The sequence below is a fragment of the Anolis sagrei genome, chromosome 4 (assembly GCF_037176765.1).
Source record: "Anolis sagrei isolate rAnoSag1 chromosome 4, rAnoSag1.mat, whole genome shotgun sequence".
Classification (NCBI taxonomy): Eukaryota; Metazoa; Chordata; class Lepidosauria; order Squamata; family Dactyloidae; genus Anolis; species Anolis sagrei.
The window spans coordinates 34,243,817-34,265,786 of record NC_090024.1 but is presented as its reverse complement, the minus strand read 5'-3'; the positions used below and the strand labels follow the sequence as shown (position 1 = coordinate 34,265,786).

The window sequence follows — 21,970 nt, the reverse complement described above, 5'->3', positions numbered from 1 at the left end:
TTGAAGTCCCAAGTTAGGGCTCAGCCCTTAGCGGGGCGGCTCTGAGCGTGTGGGCGTGGCTGAGGGAGGCTTCAGTCACCATGGCGACGCCGAGGCGCTGGCTGGGAATGGCGCTGCTCCTGCTCGCGCTAAACACGGGCCTCGCGGGCGGGCAGGCCTTCTTTCTCCCTTGGCAGCAGCCTCAAAGCTGCGCGGCCACGCAGTACTTCGACATCGCCAGCCTCTCCTGCGGGCAGTGCGGGCCTTCCCAGACCAAAGGCCACCGCGGTGAGGCCACAAGGGCGGTGCGGGGCATCTGCACTGTGGAAGGAATGCGGTTTGACATCACTTTTAACTCCCATGGCTCAGGGCTGTGGAATCTTGGGAGCTGTAGTTTGGTGAGGCAAAACTATAACTTTCATGAGCCCATAGCATTGCGTAACCGCAATTAAAGCGGTGTCAAACTGTATTAACTTCTCAGTATAGCTTCACTATACCAGGCATGGGCAAACTTGGGCCCTCCGGGTGTTTTGGACTTCAACTCCCACAATTCCTAACAGCCGGTAGGCTGTTAGGAATTGTGGGAGTTGAAGTCCAAAACACCCGGAGGGCCCAAGTTTACCCATGCCTGGACTATACTGTTCAATCGCAATATAACCAAATCTGGAAAAGTTACTTTTGAGGGCTGCTACTCAAGGAATGCGAGGTGAATTGTCATTTGACAAGTTCCTTTTCCAAGCTGACTGCATTCATTCTTTTATGCTATTTTTTGCATTTTGTAAAACGTTACATTTCTCTTTCATATTCGCCCCTAAGACGTTGCCTTCATCGGAAACAAATTTAAATAAGTGTATAAAGAAGGGCCTTGATTTCTGCTGGGCTTTGGGTCCAGGGACGTCCCTCAGGCCCCATCCACACTGCTATATAATCCAGTTTCTGGATCCAGATTATCTGCATTGAACTGGATGTTATAGCAGTGTTGATCTAGCCTCGGATACCAAAATCCTTAAATGCTCACGTCCCATAATAATAATAATAATAATTTATTGTTATTATTATTTTGTCGTGTCAGGAGCGACTTGAGAAACTGCTAGTCTCTTCTGGTGTGAGAGAATTGGTCGTCTGCACTGCGCCACCAGGGGCTCCACATAATAATAATATTATAATAATAACGAGAAGAAATAATGAGGGCTTCTGCAAGTGAAACAAACGGTAGAAGAAGAGAAACACGCACTGGCAGATTATGTGAAAGGCAGTCAAGAAACAACATTGAGGGCAGGGCCGTAGCCAGGATTTCGATTCCGGGGGGGGGGGGGTGAGTTTGTTTCGGGGGGGGGGCTAAGTCTGAGTGAAAGAGGGTCTACCCTAGCAAACCTTTTGTATTGTTACCCCAATAGCCCCATGCATATGGGATATATTGAGTATGGTGATCAGATCATAATATGAATAAACATAACAGTTTAAGTAATGCACCAGAAAGTCCTTTTCGCGAACCACCATGAGAATTCCGGGGGGGGGGGGGGGGGCTGAAGCCCCCCCCCCCCCCGCTACATGTCTGATTGAGGGAAGTCAATAGTAGTAAACTGCTTAAAGTGCAAAAGACAAAGAGAGGAATACCATAAAAACACAATCCAGAGCAGAAGAGAAAAGTGGCAAAAGAAGACTCAAGAAGAAATTGAGAGCCAAATTGACAAAGAAAAAACATGGCTGTGGCTCACAAATGGAACTCTGAAAAAGGAGATGGAGGGCCTGATTCTGGCAGCCCAAAGAACAAGCCATTTGAACCAATGCCATCAAAGCCAGAATTGAAAAGTCGACACCATCCATGCATCAAATTGGGTATAGGACTTCCTGTGTAATCACCTATACAGCTAAACCACTTTCCTCAATACTGATTTAAAACTGCATTAAATGGTCAGTGTTGATAGAGACTTAAGTATTATTCCCTGCAGGATCATAGATAACTGTTTATTTTCCTAAGGCATAGATGGGAATCATGTGCCATTCCAGACATTTCTGGACTGCATCTTCCTCATTGTTCACGATAATCATTGAAGTTGCAGGGTTGCACAGTCTCCATTTTTGTCCTCTTCTTTGGACATGGTTAGTCATTCATACATGCATATTTCACCTTGACAGTTATCCTTTGAGATGTTTTAGACTAAGACAAAGAGATTGTCACCCAGTAACTTCACAGACGAGACTGAAGTTGAACTCAAGCTTTTCCAGTCAGAATTCATCACTAACTATTTAAATGACAGGAATTATGGGAAATTTTGAGGTTTTTTTTTAAAGCAACTGTAAAATCTAATAAAAAGAAGAAATGTTAGATTTATTGTTAAACATGCTTTTAATTTGTAGCTGTTGGTACAATTAGCTATTCAATGTTTTTCAGATACATCTTGTGCTTGTCAACCAGGATTCAAGATTATTTCGAATAATGGTGGCTCTATTACCTGTGAAAAATGTCCAGAAGACACAGTGAGTGTTTGACATCTAATAATGCAGACAGCTTCAGTTACAAATAGAAAAATGTTGCTTTTCCTAGTTATTATAGTGAATTTTAAAATGTTTTGATCTTTTTTCCAGAGTGGAGTTACTCAAGATGGATGGGACTGCATTGCTTGCCCTTATGAATTGACTGCAGAAGGGAAATGTAAATGCCCCATCAATGAGATTTTAGGTAAGAGTTTGGTGAAGTAATTCGTTTTGATAAAGTCTGTTTTTTTTTCAACAGAGAAGTTCTTAGTTCCGAGATTTGTTTTCAGTTGTCAATTTTGTGAGCAAAAGGGCCTCTTATTAGCAAGAGGCTTTTATATACAGAAGTCTCTCCACACATGGGATGAAAAATTCAATGCAATCTTATACCTTTGATCTGTGTACAAAAAATAGCAAATATGTACCATGCAGATTTTGGGGAGCGTAATATCCATAGTTACCTGACTTTCATCAGGTAGAATGAAAAGTTGTTGTCAGTAACAGAAAACTAACAGAGACCAAAATGAATGCCTAAGCAGAATGGGCACATTTGGTCATAACAAGCTTGTTCATTCATTGTTCGTTTATTTTTATTTTTGTCGAAGCCTGGTATTCTGGCTTTTCAAAGGAGAAAAAAGCCAGAGTGCTAGGTTGTTATAAACAAACAATGGACAGATCTTTACTTGCTGCTACAGTAATTAATCAAATGTTCGGCATGCACATTGCTACATCTCCAGTGCTGTCTCTTATTGTTGTATTCAAACATAACCATTACATTGGTTTATGTTGTCTAATCACTAAGATTGTCCAATTTAGTATGATATAATCTGCCTGGAATTACTTTTCAAAGTTTTGGGTTATAGTCTTTCTCTGACCTCTGAAATCATTTAGCCACATCAAGGAAATCTGGTGTCCACCAGAAGGCATAGAGTAGAATGTGTTTTCAGTATCTACTGGTAACTGGTATGAAAGATAGCTGGGGGGGGGGGGGCACCAAAATTGGATTCTTTAGATCTGTTTTTCTAAATGTCTGTGTTTATTTATATCAATTACTGCACAAATATGATGTGATACTAATATGATGTGATCCTGTTGCTGCTTTCCCCCTCACATTTTTAACAGTGGAACGAGACACAAATGGTACCTTGTTGAAAACAGCATTGTGCGTTCAGTGTGATGGAACAGAACAGTCATTTGCTGCTCCAAATGCATTAAACAACAGGTAAAGGCATTTGGAGGATTACTGGGGAACACTGGAAATGGAAAAATATTTAGTATTTCATATTCATTCTCACTCAAATATATGAAACAATATAAGAATAATAAAGTTTTGCAAATGTTATAATAATACTACAACTACTACTACTACTAATAATAATAATAATGAATCTATTACCCGCCTCTCCCTGCAGCTCAGGGCGGAATACAACATCATTAAAACAAGGGATAAAACACTATTAAAAGATACAAAAAGATACACAGTTAAAATCCAAGTTAAAATCCACTGATAAAATGCAGATTAAAATTCAGTTGACCAGGTAGTCCTCTTGGAAGAGATGGGTATTCAGTTGCATCTAAAATTCCAACAGCTCATTTAGCTGTCGGACCTCTTCCAGCAAATCGTTCCACAGTCTTGGGGCAGCCAATGAAAAGGTCTTCTAGGTGACGGTCACCAGTCGGGTTCTGTCTGGTTGGAGTAGCTGCCCCCCAGAAGACCTAAGTGTTCAGGGCCGATTGTACAGGAGAAGGCAATTCTATAAGTAAACTGGACCCAAACCATGTAGGACTACGGCAACAGTTTTATATTTTTCAGGGTACCCCTGTGTTGAAAAGGTTGCAGGGCATGTTAAAGAAACATTCTTACTTAGTATATCATAATTTATTGTGCTGGCAGTGGAGATAATGAAGATCATACAATGCCATTCCTGACCCAATAGTCCAGGAATGGGCAACTGAGAGTCAAAGTGCAAGGTAATTTGTGTCCTCCATCCTACAACAGGCCACACCCAATGCTTTTAAGACAAAAAAACCCCCACAGAAGGTGGCATTAGAAATCACTTCTGGATGCCACTTCTGAATATTTGACATAATTTTAAAGGCATTTGAGGGTTTCTGGGTTTTTATAGCTGTTTTGCTACATCTTCAGGGAAGCAAGATCAGGGTTTGATCTTAATTTCACTTTCTGGGGTAATTTTGGGGGAAATGCCATGACAGTTAAAATTTTATCAACTGCATTAATTCTACAATACCAGTAACACCTCAGGTATCATCAAAAGTTCAATAGCTTCGTGCTGAATGTAGAAACAAGAAAGAAAGAATTGGTGACTATTTTGCTCACAGTGGGAAGAATTATAATAGCAAAGAACTGGAAAATAATAACTAATCTAACACTGGACGCATGGTACAGGGAAGTTTGGAATGTAGCTTTAAATGACAAACTAACAATGGAAATGAGGGTATTCAGGGGGGAAATTAACAGGTCAGATTTTGAGGCATACTGGTCAGTCTTTATTAAATATGTCTTAGAGAGTGAAAATGGAAAACAACAGAATTTGGTTGGTCAGGAATTTTGGAGATGACATTTGATTAAGGGTTGCTTTATGAATACATGGTGAAGGAAATTATACATGTTCAGGCCTTGGTGGTGGGGTTATGTGTTTGTAAAATGTTCACTGTTTTGTGTTTTGTCTATTCTGTAAGTTGTTATTGTATGTAAATAAAAAATTTTTTTTAAAAAAATCAAAAGTTCAATAGAGATGGAAGAAGGGAAAATCACTCTTGAAAGAGTTATTATGGGAAAGGGGGTTGGGGTCTTAACTGAAACTTTTGTAATCAATCATTGTTTCCACAACTAGCCAAATTTTCCAAAATGCAATTATAACAGGGACAGAAAGTGAAATATTCTTAACAGTGGCACAGACTGCAAAACAAACCCCACAGGGTTGCTTTTAATTGTGAGGTGCTTTGAGTCTCCATATGGAGAGAAAAAGTGGAATATAAATAAAGCATAATAATAATAATAATAACAACAACAACAACCCTTCCCTATGCTATCCAGAATGTCAAGGCAGGTAATCGACAATGTCTGCTTTGAACTAGATTATCTGAGTCCACACTAACATATCCAGTTCAATGTGGATTTTATACATCTGTGTGGAAGGGACCCTAGACACTTAGGCCCCTTATACATTGTGCTATAATCCAGATGATCAATTATCAATACACTGCCATATAATCCAGTTCAAAGCAGATAATCTAGATTTTCTATGGCAGTGTAGGAGGGGCCTTAGAATAATCAAGTGTCTTGCTTCCCCCTCATTCTATAATCCGGAGGTCTAGGCCAAAAATTGTTGTCCCCCCCCCTTTTTTTTTCATGTCAGGAGTGACTTGAGAAACTGCAAGTCACTTCTGGTGTGAGAGAATTGGGCATCTACAAGGATGTTGCCAGGATGTTTTACTATCTCGGTGGGAGGCTTCTCTCATGTCCCCGCATAGGGAGCTGGAGCTGACAGAGGGAGTTCATCCGCACTCTCCCTGGATTCGAACCTCTAACCTGTCTTCAATCCTGCCGGCACAAAGGTTTAACCCATTGCTCCTGTTGCCCTCTCTAGTATGGCTCAGTTGTCTTAACATGTTTAGTAGTTGATTCTTAACATGTTTAGTAGTTGTGAGGTTTCTTATAGTCAGTTGTATGTTATACAACAGCATTTATGGTCAGTAGCTCTAGTTTTAGATCTGGTTGCTATTGCTGACCTTGCATTGTTAGTTAACCACAACACAGCACGAAGAGATAATAGTAGTTTTTAAAATATTCGGCTTCTATGTTCTTACAGCAACTATTATAGTTGGTTATGTTACAATACAGAAAACATGGTGTCAGTATTAAATGAAACTCTCCCTGATACCTTTCTGCAGTAGTTTCTTGACATGTCTTGCATTTCCTTTTATGTTTTCTAGGTGTATAAGATGTGAACCAACATTTGTCAGTGTAAGCAAGTCATGTACCTGTCAGAATCCAAATATTTTAGTAAGTGCAACAAAAACATGTATAGGAGATATATTACAATGTGTTTAACATACTAGAAGGTTCAGTTTTTCAATCTTCATCTGATATGTTCTCACTTTGAATACCATGAGTCCTTCTAGAATATCTCTGATATTACCTGAGACTTTTTCACACTATGATGAAGTATTCAAATTGACATTTCTTTGCATAATTATGAATTCAATGTTGTGGGTTTGATCTGAATATATCATTCAGTTAATGGGACATACCTGTGTAGTCCACACAGAAATAAGAAACAGAAATGATTTTCTCTCCCTCCCTACCCATATACTTCAAACAATTTCCAGAAAAGAAGTAGTGCAATACATCTCCAGCACAAGAAAGAATTAAGAGAAAAATCTTAATGAGCTGCAGGCTTTACTGTAGGGATGGGAATCATACAGCCTCAAGGTTTTGTTGGACTTAATTTTCCCAACGGCCACTCTGGGGCCAGAAGAAAGAAGGGGAGCCGGGAGGACATTGCCATCTTGTCCCCTGTGGCATCAGCGCCCCTCCCCCAACACCAACGGCCACTCTGGGGCCAGAAGAAAGAAGGGGAGCCGGGAGGACATTGCCATCTTGTCCCCTGTGGCATCAGCGCCCCTCCCCCAACACCAATGGCCACTCTGGGGCCAGAAGAAAGAAGGGGAGCCGGGAGGACATTGCCATCGTGTCCCCTGTGGCATCAGCGCCCCTCCCCTAGCAATAATGTAATATTATGTAGTACTAGTGTTATGAATGATGTTATAGTACTATGCTAGTTATGTAGTATGTTGTATGTACTTATGACTTGTAAGCCGCTCTGAGTCCCCTTCGGGGTGAGAAGGGTGACATATAAATGCCGTAAATAAATAAATAAATAAATAAATAAATAATTTGTCACCATTATGTAGGACAATTGGCTAGGATAGCTAGAGCTATTGGGAGTTACAGTCCAACAGCATCTGGAGAACTGCGTAATTTCAACTAGTGAGAATACTCTTGATTCAACTTTTGTCCTTAAGAAAACATGTTCCTAATTTGAAATTTGATTTTTTTTTTTCAGACAGGAGGTTTATGTTTCAGGAGCCCTGGAAATTTCCCTTCAAAAGAAACTCCAACTGTATGGTTTGGAAAGCTAGTAAGTTATAGTCTTTTTATTTGTATACTGTTTTTCTGCTCAAATGCTCAAGGTAGTTCACAAAAAAAGTAAAATGAGTCCAAACATGTACATGAAAAGTACAGCAACTGTATAGCTATATCATTAACAATCTATCATTAAGAATATGTAATAGAACATATAACTACCTCAGTTAACAAAGTAAATGTATTCTTGATTTTATCAGAAATGTTGGTACTAGAAGCAAGACTAATATGGAGAGAATTATTACCATTATTATGTGCATTTATATCCCACATATTTTTCGTTTGGCACTCAAGATGGCTTGTTGTTGTGTGCATTCAAGTTGTTTCCAGGTTAGGGCAATCCTAAGATGAACCTATCAAGGAGATTTCTTGACAAGCCTTTTTCCAAGGCCTTCCTTGTGGACTGAGAGTGTGTGACTTGCCTGAACTCACCCTATGAGCTTCCTTGAGTAGGCAGGCAGGCAGGCAAGCATGCATTCAAACCGTGGTCTCCAAGTTCAACACTCAAGCTGCTATGCCACATTGGCTCTGCATAGTGGCTTATAGTAGTTAAAACAAACATAGCTAAGTATTGACAGCACACAAAAGTTACAAATGTAAACTAATGCATGGGATTGCATCCTGAATGTAGCTTTCATGGAACAATGGATTTCATAGTTTACTGGTATGGGATCCTGGTCTTCCTCCTTAAACACTGTAAAACGATTTATAGTGATACCTTGACTTAAGAGTTTAATTTGTTCTGTAACCAAGCTCTTAAGTCAAAACAGTCTTATCTCAAATTTGACCTTGGAATGGCCTTAGACCTTGAACTCTAGATGGCGTGTTTTTAACTTTGAATGTATTTTAACCATTTAAAATATGTTGTAATTTTAAACTATTTTAAGGTGAATTTGGTTGTTTTGAGGCACTGTATGTGCCACTTGTAAGCTGCCTTGAGTCCCCCTGCTGGGGTAGAGAAAGGTGGGGTATAAATATGGCAAATAAATAAATAAAGCTAATTAGCCCATTGAAATGGTATTAATCCACTTCGGCCCCTAAACCCAACCACCCCACTCCCATTTTTGTTACATTTTTTAAAATAAGAAAATATGTTTTATAGATAACAAAAAATGTATAAATTCACATTCGCATGGAACAATAAAAAAATAAAGATCAACTTTTAAATGGTAAAAGGACAGAGTTGTGGCAGGGATGTTCAAAGCACAGAGGCATACTGTATATCTTCCAGCTTCCCTCCCTCCCTTGTTCTCTCTCCTTCTCTCTCTTCATGAAGCCAAGCATACCAGGAATAATAAATACACAAAATCAACAAACCCAAAATTCCTCAAAGGCCCCTTCCACACAGCTGTATAAAATCCACATTGAACTGGATTTTCTTTCTTTATTTAGTTATTTAAAACATTTGTATTCTGCCCTTTTCACACCGAAGGGGACTCAGGGCGGAGCACAGCATATATACGGCAAACATTCAGTGCCAGGACACAAATTCTTATATACATACATAAACATTAAAAACATTTATCAAAATATTAAAATATACCGTTTTAAACTGTCCTAGTCATCCACATCAAATTTAATTATCCTGGTAATCTCTCCTATTGCTGCTTTATTGCCCTGTCCTGCAAGTTTGGTCCTACAGCCAAGTTTTTACCATCCTTCTAAAGGACAGGAGAGAGGGGGCTGACCTGATCTCACCAGGAAGGGAGTTCCATAGCTGGGGAGCAATCACCGAGAAGGCCCTGTCTCTCATCCCCCCCCCCCCAATCGTGCCTGGACTCAGATAATCCAGTTCAAAGCAGATATTGTGAATTATCTGCTTTGATATTCTGGGTTATATGGCTGTGCATAAGAGCCCAAAGTGGACAAGATGAAAGCAGACAGCAGTCTCCCAAAGGGGACAAGAGCACGAGGCACGGAGACCCTAAAGCCTCATACTCTCCCACACCCTCTGGTGCTATCTCTTAACTTTAAATACTGCTCATAGGTCGAAACAAAACATGGGCTCATGAAACACTTTTAAATTGAGATGCTCTTAAGTCAAGGTTCCACTGTTTATGTAAGTTCTTCGGCTGGATTTACACTGCTTTATATCCCAGATTATCTGCCTTGAACTGGATTATATAAAGCTACTTTTGCATGACAATATACATTCAGATTATCTGCTTTGAACTGGATTATATGGCAGTGTACACTCATATAATCCAGTTCAAAGCAGATGTGGATTATCTGTTTTGATAATCTGTATTATTTGGCAGTGTAGGAGGGGCCTATATCTGCACTGCCAGATAGTCTGGGATATTCAGATAATCTAGGATCAGATCCTGGGACATAGAGTAGTGTAGATCCAGCCTCTGTATCTTATTTCTGACTTGAAGAAGAAAAGGTGTTAGGGAGTGACTTCACAGAATGGAATTGTATCGGATTTATAGCAAAACAGTTTTCTCTTTAATATAAATTGCATTGCAAACACACTCCATAAAAAAGCAATACTCAGGATGCAATCCCATGCACCAGGATTTCTCAACTATAATTCCCTGAAATGATGGGGACCCTTGAGTGGTCTCAAGATGTTCCATGAGAGATTATGATTGTTGGATTTTAAATTGGTAGGGTCTTATTAATATGCTGTTTTTTTGTAAATGTGTGTTATTTTTATACAAACGTATGTTGTTTATGTAAATGTATGCTGCTTTGTCACAGCACTATAGTGTGCTTTTGTGAGCCACCCCAAGTCCCTTTAGGGAGATGCTGGTGAGGTACAAATAAAGTTTTATTATTGTTGTTATAAAAGATTAATATTTTTGAGTTATAATCATTTTTATACAGGAGTTTTCAGAGACTTGAAACTTATTTCAAGGGTTCCTGCAGGGGAAAAATGGTTGAGAAAGCCCGCCACACACACTTGGGACTGAGTCCCACTGAACAAAGCAGTGCTTATTTTTGTGTTGATGTATGTTCGTTGCATTAAGTCAGCTGCAACACCTTGATTATTTTTTTTAATTTGTAGGGCATTACCTTGGTATCTGCCTGGTTTTCGAAAAATCTGCAAGCAGCAGCAGCTGCTTGCTTGGTATGTTTTGGATTAAGAGTTAATGGAGGATGTTAAAATTCAATCATTATGCATTAACTTTTAAGAAATCAATTTCTAAAATAATTTTACTTTGCTTGCAAGTTAAAAAAGCTTCCAGAATGCCATACATGAGCTCAAGGAGAAAAAAATAGCCTCTCTTCACTTTCTTTGCTGAAGGTTAATGGAGTGGCACTGCTAAGTGTCTCTTGGGGGAGTGCTTTTCACCTTTCCCTCAGCTGCAATCATATAACAGGTTTTGGGAAATTATATAGTATAAACCACAATCCTACATATACTCCATTGGAAGAAATTCCTATTTGTTCTTATATGTAATGGAATTTAACCTCCTTGGATATGAGATAATCTGGATTTTATACAGGGCCTGAGTTACACTGAGGTCCTAAATCGAAACTAAACATTTCAAGAACATTGCACAGTTACCTCATGTTGAAACATCACCACAATCTGTCATTAATTGTATTTGTTATATCTCTTTGCAGTTGTACTCCAACCTGACTTCTTGCCAAGCACTTGGAAATATGTGTGTGATGAACATGAATATTTTGAACTCTGGTAGCACTGATGCATGTGGCCTGTTTCAGTATGTCTATATGAATACCATTGGACTCGGTACTGTTCATTCAGTATCATTTTGGTATGTGGCCTCTCCTATTAACTTTTTTTACTCATGTAAAAAAATAGACAGAATATCACAAGACTTAAGTTGCCATAACTGTTGTATAACTTTTTGCAGGAGGCAGAATCTTCCATGGCTATACTATGGTGACCAGCCAGGATCGGCATCACAGGTCCTTGAAACCACTCCATTTCCAACTAGTTTCACTTTTAAAGGAACAAACAATGTACGTTTTCAGGGTTGCTTTTAGTGCAAGTTTTATTTCGGTAGACTCGCACGGGAATTCACTGTAACATTTTAATACATTGCTTTTCTTATAGGGATATCCGTTATTACAATGTAACCTTACATTTGAATGTGTATCATAAAAGTAGTAACATATGCAAGTTTATGGTACATTTACATGTCAGGTGTTCTCCAGGTAATTGAGAAGTGACCAAAATATCCACTTTAATGGTGTGAAAGGCATGGACAAACTGGTTTGATGTTATACCAGCACAGTATAGTTTGGACCCTAATTTGCATCTCTTTATCAGTCTTCTCAGCCATCTTACTTTTCAGTCTGGTCACAGAAATTACAATTGTCTTTCAGCACTCCATTATTACATTTCTACAAATACACAGGAAGCTCTGTATAGTATTTGCAGATGTTTTTCACTGGTATAATGTAATCTGTGAGAGGACTTGTTTTTTTCAGAACCTAGAAATTTGTATGTCTTTTCCTCTGTTTTGTTGAAGCAATTCTATCTTACATTTTCCTGATTGTGGCTGGATTTACACTGTCCTATAATGCACTTAGGGCCTCAGTGTGACTTAGGACCTCAGTGTGACTCGGGCACTGTCCTAAGTGCATTATATGGTCACGTAAATTCAGCCCTAGTTGAGTCCTGGTTTATTATGTAGCATTTTCTTTTAATTTATTTTATTTAAATGTTCTCTTAAAATTATATGTCTCATGTCCCACCACACTTTGAAATAAGAACTTAATGGTAAATCAAATTAACATTTCATCATCTGAACTATTTTTTTGTGTGATTATTTATAAAACTCAAGAGAAAGAGGTATCATATTAATAACACTCTTGTTCCTAATGTTGCATTTATGCAGTAAAAAATCCCAATTTTAAAAATTATTTTATTCTTCTGTTCCCAGAACATAAAATTGGATTTTATTGCAGCTTCATATGATGCAGAAGGAAATTTTCTTCAGTGGCAACATTTAGAAGATGGCATTTTCCAGGTAAGATAAGCTTATGTTTAATTTCTGCACTGTATGAATATAAAGACTGAAGTAAATTTGTGGAGTTATGTCAGCAGTCTACAGAGTCAGAACACCATCAGTTCTCATTTTAGAAATACTGCTTTCAGTGTCTCTTTAATATCATTTCTAAACAACAGCAATCTTCAGTTATACAGTCAGTGACTGGCCGCTGTATTGTAACAGGGGACAAGTTGTGTTGCGAAAGGCTTTCATGGCCAGAATCACTGGGTTGCTGTGAATTTTCCAGGCTGTATGGCCATGTTCCAGAAGCATTGACGTTTTGCCCACATCTATGGCAGCCTCAGAGGTTGAGGGGACTGTTGGAAACTAGGTAAGCGGGGTTTATATATCTATGAAATGTCCAGGGTGGGAGAAAGAACTCTTGTCTGTTTGAAGTAGGTGTGAATATTGCAATTGGCCAACCTCTGTGGATGTCAGCCATAGATGTGGACGAGACGCCAGGAGAGAATGCTTCTGGAACATGGTCATACAGCCCGGAAAACTCACAGCAACCCAGGTTTTTCCTGTGGACAAATGGATTATGTCACACTGCCACAATTTCATCTGGAAATCCCAACCAGAAAATGCATTTTTGGGAGCCACTAGATGATGGACAATTTATTCTCCACAAGTTTCCTCATAATTTGCACACGAGATTAGGAGAAGGGATTCAGGTGACTGAGATTATATATTGTCCTGTCACTTGTTATATTCAGAACTGTCTGCTCTGGAGGCATCTTTCTGAAATGTTTGAAAAATTGTTTCATTTAATGCAAGTAATTATGGTATAGGACAGATTAGCTGGTCTCAAAAGATTGAACAGAACTCCACATCAATCAGATGAAACCATAATGGTGCAGCACAGCTTTTCCTGCTCTATCTCTACCTCACAAACAGGCTGCAAGAGGAAGGCAGAATACAAACCTCTCTGGTTTAGTTGATAGAAACAACTCCAGAAAAATGCATTGAGTCTCATTTATTGCATTTTTGCTTGTTAATTTAGGGGGAAAATAAGTTGCAGCATTCTTTTTTTATTATTTTGAAGTTTATGTTTTGTTTTTGAATACAGCTTTGTCCAGATACATTAACCAGACTAAGAGCTGCTTACACCTTTGGAACTACTTACCAGCAAAAGGTAAGCGCGCTTTGAAATTGTTTTTAAAACTTGCATTGATAGCTTTTTAAATTCTACTAAACTATCATTTTTATACATCTGTGTAAGATTACTTTTCAAGTTTGGGCAAGAATGAAGTGCTACATGTGCACACAGAAAATCATTATTGATTTATGTATCACAGCAAGTTACAGTTAGTTATAAAATGCATCTGAGCAGCAGCATTAAATAGCCGACAAAAGTGGAGGAAGAAATTTGGAATATATTTTTCAAATAGTTTACGAGAAAAGAAACTAGGAAAATTATAGAAACCCAATGTTGAGCAATATATTAGAACTATGGAACAAATATAGGAGAATGTTAATAACGGATGGTTCAGTAATAACCCCAATTGTAATGGAAAAGAAATTTCCAAAAAATCTTTAAAAAGTAATGGATAAAAAGTTAAGGGAAAAAAATTAGACAAAATAGGGGATTGGATAAAGGTTGGAATGAAGAAGGAAACGATCATGGAAGAATTTAGAGAAATAAAATTGACATGGTTCCATTGTATACAATTAGAACAATGGTTTAAAAATTGGGGGGAAAATAATAAAAATGGAAGTAAGCCTAACCAATTTGAACAAATAATACAAAATGGAAGGGTTGTAGAGGAGCATGAAAATTTGAAGGGAATAACTAGTAAAATATATAAGATAATAATTGAAATAAAGAAAGGAAAAACAAAAAATAACATCCTCAATGAGATCTGGGAAGAAGATTTAGGGATAAAAATAAATGAAACAGAGTAGCAACAATTATGGAGATAAAGACATCTAAAAAATTTATCAATACAGGTTAAAGAAAATTATTATAAGTTAATATGGAAATAGTACCTAACACCAGTAAGAATAGCAAATATAAATAAAAACTATTAAAAAAATTGCTGGAGAGGATGTCAAGAATCAGGAACATATACATATGTGGTGGCAATGTAAATATGTAAATAATTTTTGGGGGGAAAGTATTTAGAGAAATAGAAGGTATAATGAATATTAAAATAAAAAGAAGTCCTAGTATAGCTTTATTATCATTATATAATAATAAACAATTGAAAAAAGAGGATAAAGATGCGATAACAAATTTATTAACAATAGCAGACTGCTTATAGCAAGGTATTGGGAAAAAAGAAATAAATATACAAATAGAGGAGTGGTACAAGGAAGTATGGAAATTGGCAATAAATGATAAGCTGACATGTATATTAAAAGTCAAAAGAGGTATATGGAAACAAAGTGATTTTGATGATGTATGGAGAAAATTTATTGAAAAAGGAGTAAAAAAATAAAGAAGGAAAGTTACCTCCACAAGAAGAATTGAAATTTTGGACAGATGATATGTAAAAGCTGTGGCTTGGGAGGAGGGAGGGGAGCACAGCGGTAAGGGATAGATAATATGTATAAGCAGAAAAATAACACTAGATGCCAAAAGTTTGGTAGATTGTAGTGAATAATATGTATCTGCTGTAAAACAAACAATGTAAAACAAATGTATTAAACCATGATAAAATAAAAATATTAACTGTAAATATAAGAATCTTCTGCCTCTTTGAAAGAGAAAGAGATAACAGTGTATAACTCAATAAAAATTTTAAAGTATGCAGCAGGTATGAAAAAGTTCAGTTCCACACTGAGGAGTGTTAGGGAAAAGATGAAAATCCATCTACAAAAATATGTGAAGTAGTCACATTGCACAATTGTGCTTGTCACATCTCAAATAAAAATATAGCACAGAAGAGATATAGAAAAGAGACGGTTGGGGTGATTGCAGGATGAAGGGAATCTGTTTTCTGAAAACTACAATATTTAAATTTTTTCTAATATGAAAAAATATAAGTAAGGGAGAACATAATTGAGGCTTATGAAAAGTGTTCACAGCATTGAGAAAGCACTACAGAATTCTAAACAATTCCTGGGATTCTTTGGGGTGGAGTCATGGCAGTTTAGAGTAAAATAAAAGTGTTTCAGTTGTGCAGTGTGTATGCACTGTTGACTTTTGAGAGGAATTCGATCCATTGGCTATCAGCATCTACTGCTTATTCACCATGGCCAGACAATGTGAGATTGACACTTGTAGTTCATAAAATTAACTTTTATAAATTCTTGTCCAGAGGTTGCATGAAACTGAATGAACTGTTGCTGAAACAAAGCAAAACGAAACAAAAATCAGAATGGAGCTATTGCTCTCATATCTTGCTTGTGGCTATCCAAGAAAAATGTGGTTGGCCTCTGTAGAAAAGCAGAATGCTAGAATAGATCTGTGATCAGTCTGAATCAGAAAGACTTATGGTTTCTCAAGAGAAAAAATATTTTCCAAGCCTGATGTTCTACTCAGCAGCACCGTTTAAGTTATAAGTATTTTTTCTGACATTGAACCTTTTATTGCTAGAGATATGTATTTGTTGTCTTCTGTCACTAGTGATAAATTATTAATCATGTAAGAGAAGGAATGTTTTGGTTTTCCAGGCATTGTGTTAGAATATATTTCACTCTTCCATTTTAATGTCATCACTTTTTTTTTTGCTCAGTGTAAAATTTCAGTTTCCAAGATTTTAAAGGATTATTCTAACCCAGTGTTTTATGATGTGTTCCTTGAATATCATAATGAAGAAGATAAACAACAATACCTGTGGGCAGTGCCAGTATTAAACTTAAATCTTCAATATAATGAAGCGTTCATAAACAAAGGTAAGAATATTGAATTGATCAACTATTCTAATTTATCATCATTTACATACTCTGTTAATTGTAATAGATATTAGCCAATGGCTTTTCAATATTCTATTACTTCACTCTGCAACTATATTCATGATCTATTATCATTAATCTTCATCTACCCCTCATCCAAATTTCATCTGCATGTACGAGGAAGTAGAAAAAATAGATTTCCCAACAGAAGAGAATGAGAAGAGTGATAATTCAATCCCCTTCTACACTGTCATATAAAACCCAGATTATCTGTTTTGAACTGGATTATATGGCAATGTAGATATGTAATCCAGTTCAAAACAGATAATGTATATTATCAGTTTTGATAATCTGGATTATATGGCAGTGTAAAAGGGGCCTCAGATTCCTCACGTGTGCTCTTCCCTCCAAGGAGACTGGATGTAAGTTTTTAATTAAGCATAGTTTTGTTCTATGTCTGAACTTGTACAGAGCTCTTCCATTTCTTATAATAGATCCAAGTGTTTTAAACAGTCCTTTTTACCTTTAGAATATGTGAAAACTGCAAGACTGATGATAATTCTAATTATTTCTTAGGCCCTTTCACACTGCCCCTCTATCCCAGGATCTAATCCCAGATTATCTGGCAGTGGAGACTCATATGATCCAGTTTTAAGCAGATATTCTGGGATGAGTTCCGGGGATATAGGGCAGTGTGGAAGGGGCCTAAATCTTTTCCAAGGGAGGTTGGGTGTCTCGTGTTCCATAATCCCAAAGTGGGAGAAGGCAGTGGATAACTTTTGCAGAAGTATCCTACAGGGAGTTGGTGCCTCTTATCCCAGGCCCCTTCTACACTGCCATATAAACTAGATTATCAAATCAGATAATCCACATCCAGGATTATATGGATCTGAACTGGATTATATGAGTCTACCCTGCCATGTAATCCAGTTTAAATCAGATTATCTGGATTTTATATGGCAGTGTAGAAGGAGCCCCAATTGTTTTCCTGTTAGCTTTAGTCCAAATACTGAAAGGAATTCTTCCTGAAATACTCCTGAAGTGGGGACAGCTGCTGATGTTGGTATGGAAAAGTAAGCGTGTTGTTTATGATTTTCTGTGGTCCTCATTACCATCGCCATATGTTCACCATCCTTTGCTTCCTGTACTAGAGGAGCTCACCACATTCTCTTGAAGTTCTTCATAATGTCCATTCTTCAGATGAATGTCATAAAGTCCAGCTTGTCAACTTATCCTCTACCAGTTTGTCCATCTCTTCTTGTTTTACCTACAACAGTGTGATTCCCAGACACTGATGGAAATGCCCAGCTCATGGGCCTCCCCATCATTGAGCCATCAGTGTTAAACATATCTGTGCATTATATGCGTATTTAAGAACGACAGCTTCTTGAAGTACACATCATCAGAGCACACCATAAGGCATCCTACACTGGAAGGTGGAATAAAACACTTCCTTAATTTTTTAACTGCCATGTGCAATTACTCTTATTGCTTAGTAAACTAGAAGGTGACGGAGGACTTCAGGCCAGCACAACACACTCCTAAACTCATTTGGCCCAACACAATCCTGTTTGGATGAATTATATATTGGATCAAATCAGACCATCTGGTACTGAATTCAGGCTCTCTTTGAACTGCAAGCACAACCCTAATTATTATATCAATTTTAATTGTTTAATTGTATTTAGAATGTATCCAACAAAAGAAAAATGGTTTTTTTTCTGAAAATATATTCTGTTTTATTTAATAAGACTCATTATATTATTCATGATAATATAATGTATGCTTCTTCATTTTTCCATTCCCTTTCCATACTCAATCTTCTCTTTAAACAGTGTAATTTTATAACTTATTTTTCAAAGGCAGTAATATGAACAGCTGGCTTTTGACACGTCGGATATTTTTGGTGGATACTTTAAGTGGTCGAGAGAATGAACTGGGAAACCAACCAAGAATAATCCGAATTGCTAGTGAAATAACTATAAGGTGAGCTGACATGAAAGTTAGAGAAGGGACTACTTCACCTCTGATTTATATGGTCATTGATTTAAAGAAAAATGTATATGTAACTAAAAACACCATTAGTACCTGTAATTTTTTTCAGAATGTAATTTCTAGCAGTTTTGGTTGGCTACTTTTAAAATTAAATGTTCACTTTGCCTTTCTGAGACTGAAAGACGGATTCAGATGAAGTTCCCCCTGTATCTATGTGATACTTTGTAGGAAGTCAAACTTACTTTTATTAAAAAGAAGACTAAAAGTGCGTTTCTGTTTCTCCTTCAGTGTATAACAGTACATTATATCCATTTTTAAAAACTATTTTTATTGAACCAGGATTTGGATTTTTTTAGAATCTCCTTTTAAGGTGACATTTTGCCCTATATCTTTCTGTAGTATTCGTCTTGTGCCTAACACTCAAAGAGGAGCCATCTATCCCCCTCTGATAACAATTGTCTACAATGATGTTTTGGTCCAAAATCCCAATACAGAGAATGTGATGGTGAGTTCTTATGTAATCACTGCATTCATTTGAGTTTCCTGAGTTTTATTGAAAAGTCATTCAGAAATGGCATAAACAATACAAAATGCCAAAGATTGAAATGACAAAAATAATGTAGCCAATATTTATACAGATTTAAATTACAGTAGAGTCTCACGTATCCAACCTTTGCTCATCCAACGTTCTGTGATATCCAACACAGTCTGCCTCCCGCCCGGATCCACAGCTGTTTCAATACATTGCGATGTTTTGGCACTAAATTTGTAAATACAGTAATTACTATATATCGTTACCATGTATTGAACTGCTTTTGCTGTTGATTTGTTGTAAAATATGATGTTTTGGTTCTTAATTTGTAAAATCATAACATAATTTGGCGTTTAATAGGCTTTTCCTTAATCCCTCCTTATTATTTAACATTTTTGCTTATCCAACATTCTGCCAGCCCATTTATATTGATTAAGCGAGACTCTACTGTAATGGAAAAGAACATTTGTCATATTTTTGCATAATGTGTACAAGCCTTTGGCTATCCTGCTTATATAACTATATAGCCTGCAAATTTGTTTTAGAAATTGGAAGGGGTTGTGTGTTAAAATGTTCCATAACTTTAATAGAGCTTTCTGAAATGTATCTTTCTTTGCCTGTTATAGAGAAGTAGTAACTGGTTCTATAGTTAAGAAGTATGAATTCCAAAAATAATATTTGAAATAAAGAGAGAGTGTTTCTTAAGGATATGAAATCTGACTTAACAAAACTGGCTGAAGTAGCATCACTTTATTGAGATGAGACTCAAGTTATCTTTCTGAGAAGTGTCATGTAATAAATGGTGCAAAAATCAGCTGCCCAGTTGTCATACATGTATTAAAATCTACTCCTGGTGCCTGGGTTGCTAAATGGGAGTAGAAATGGGTTTCTGGTGCTGTGTATTGATGCATTTTCTTGTTTTTTAGCAATTATTTTAATGCAGGAACTTATCAAAGCCTATGATTTCCAGATTGCCAGAAACTTGTCACAACCTATTTGTCAAAGCATATGGCTTCCAGATGCCTTGAGCTCTGGCAGTTCTCAGTTAAGCACTTTTTGAAAGGATAAAAGAGAAGTGATGCAGAATTTTAAAAACCAGAGCATACCTTCCGGAATAGAGTTTACTCAGTGTCAATCCCTTCCTTCTTTTAGTTGTTAGTTAAGGCTTTCAAACAGTATCGTGCACAAGTTAACAACTATTACTAAAAAAATTGACATAATATTTAATTTGACAATTTTACTCTTGCAGTCTGTGGGATTGTGGTCTTTCTGAGAAATCTTCCCCTTAGTAAGTTCATGGCAGCTTTGAAGGGTGACATTGGCAAAGATTTTTGTTACTATTTTCATCCTGCTCTTCGTGTTCTTATCCCATCTGATTCTTGCACTGAAACTTTTAAAACATCCTGTAATTTACATTTAATTTCACATAATTGTGTTCTGTGTACCATAATTAAGTCTAGCATGAAGTGTAGCAGTCGGGTAAGATTAATTTTATTCGTTAAAATAAAATATATTTTTTCTGTCCAGGTTTCTTTCTCAGTCAACTATGAAATGAACCAGTCAGAGGCTCGCATACAAACTGATGTAAGTTCTCTTTCCACATTAGATTGTAGATGTTGTAGAATTTTTCTGCTGAGTCTCTATTAGTTAGAAGTTACTATTGAACTCGATAGGACTTACTTCCAATTAGACAGGTATAGGATGTTAATTTTTGAAATCTTTTTTTACTTTAGATAGCATTAGGTGTTCTGGGTGGCTTGGCAGTTCTGTGGTCTCTTCTCAGGACTGCGGGCTGGAAGAGGCGTATAGGGAGCCCCATGATTGACTTGCAGGTATGAATTACTTCAAATTTTAATTGTGATATAATACAGATTCCTTGATACTAAATACCCTATACTCTGATATTACCCATACCTAAAATTCCCCACTAAAGAAAACACACACACCTTTTTTGAAATGTGAAGCTATTAAATATCCAAGCTTTTTGTGTCAGAGTAGCCTTGAGTGAAAGCGACATTTCTATCTATCTCTGTTGGAACAGTTTGTCCCCTGTTGTGTATAATAAATTTATAATCTGGTGTTGTAGACAGTTCTGAAGTTCTTGCTGTTCTACGCTGGAGACCTTGCAAATGTTTTCTTCACTATCACAGTGGGAACAGGAATTTATTGGCTTGTATTCTTCAAAGTAAGTTTCTCTGTTTTTCTCTCTCTTTTTTGCAAGATAGAGAGTTATGAATGATTATATGACATCTAAATGTTTTCATGTTTTATTTTTTCCTTTTGGCCATTCCCATCAGACTATAGAGGCAAGTTACATTTAGTAAAATAGTCTGTGTGTTTTTTCCATTTTCCCCTATTCACTTCCTCCTCTGATTCTAAATGTACTCACATTAGTTTAAAAAAAGCTAGTTAAAATGCTTCAAATCTGAATTTTCTCCAAACTTTGGTAATTTTTGCTATTTCCATAGTCAGACAGAAAAGTTGATGTGACACAATGAAAAGTATTTATCGACAGTCTGTTTTAAGAGAGGCCTTTCATTCCACAGGCACAACAGTTTGTCTCTGTACTTCTACCTCTGCCAAGTCAAGAAGACCATTTTGTTTCTTATCTTGGATGTGCATTTACTCTGAAGGTAAGTAAGTTACCTTTTAGAATCACAGCTATGCTTGCTTTTAATGTAAAATAGGAACAATTTATCTGTGCATGGATTTTAAAAGATTAGTACTAGTTATGCAAATTGTCCTTTTTCTGTTTTCCAAAGAAAGAAAGCCTCAATGATAAGTGTCCTTTCTAGTATCCAGCAATGCAATGTTCAGACATACCCACTTTTTTCTTTAGAGTTGTTTTTAAATGGTTTATTGATTATTTTGTATCATTTTGTATTATTTTGATGTGTTTTGTATTTTATTAAGGCATTGAATGTTTACCTTTTTGTATATAAACTTCCCCGAGGTCCCTCAGGAAGAGAAGGTGGTCTATAAGTAAAGTATTATTATTATTATTTT

The 21,970-nt window shown here is 36.9% G+C and overlaps 1 protein-coding gene across 1 annotated transcript in view; it reads left to right on the top strand.

Moving 5' to 3' along the window:
• The first annotated feature begins 65 nt into the window (after positions 1–65).
• Positions 66–21,970, top strand: part of TMEM67 (transmembrane protein 67) — a 37,227-nt gene continuing 15,322 nt past the window's right edge. The window contains exons 1-18 of the mRNA XM_060775602.2: positions 66–267; positions 2,375–2,460; positions 2,569–2,662; positions 3,580–3,679; positions 6,415–6,484; positions 7,548–7,622; positions 10,638–10,700; positions 11,201–11,355; positions 11,455–11,563; positions 12,490–12,576; positions 13,667–13,732; positions 16,278–16,437; positions 18,300–18,423; positions 18,832–18,937; positions 20,492–20,548; positions 20,698–20,796; positions 21,051–21,149; positions 21,511–21,597. Of these exons, the coding sequence (XP_060631585.2) occupies positions 81–267; positions 2,375–2,460; positions 2,569–2,662; positions 3,580–3,679; positions 6,415–6,484; positions 7,548–7,622; positions 10,638–10,700; positions 11,201–11,355; positions 11,455–11,563; positions 12,490–12,576; positions 13,667–13,732; positions 16,278–16,437; positions 18,300–18,423; positions 18,832–18,937; positions 20,492–20,548; positions 20,698–20,796; positions 21,051–21,149; positions 21,511–21,597 (1,824 nt within the window). The 5' untranslated portion in view covers positions 66–80. The remainder of the gene's footprint in view (positions 268–2,374; positions 2,461–2,568; positions 2,663–3,579; positions 3,680–6,414; positions 6,485–7,547; positions 7,623–10,637; positions 10,701–11,200; positions 11,356–11,454; positions 11,564–12,489; positions 12,577–13,666; positions 13,733–16,277; positions 16,438–18,299; positions 18,424–18,831; positions 18,938–20,491; positions 20,549–20,697; positions 20,797–21,050; positions 21,150–21,510; positions 21,598–21,970) is intronic.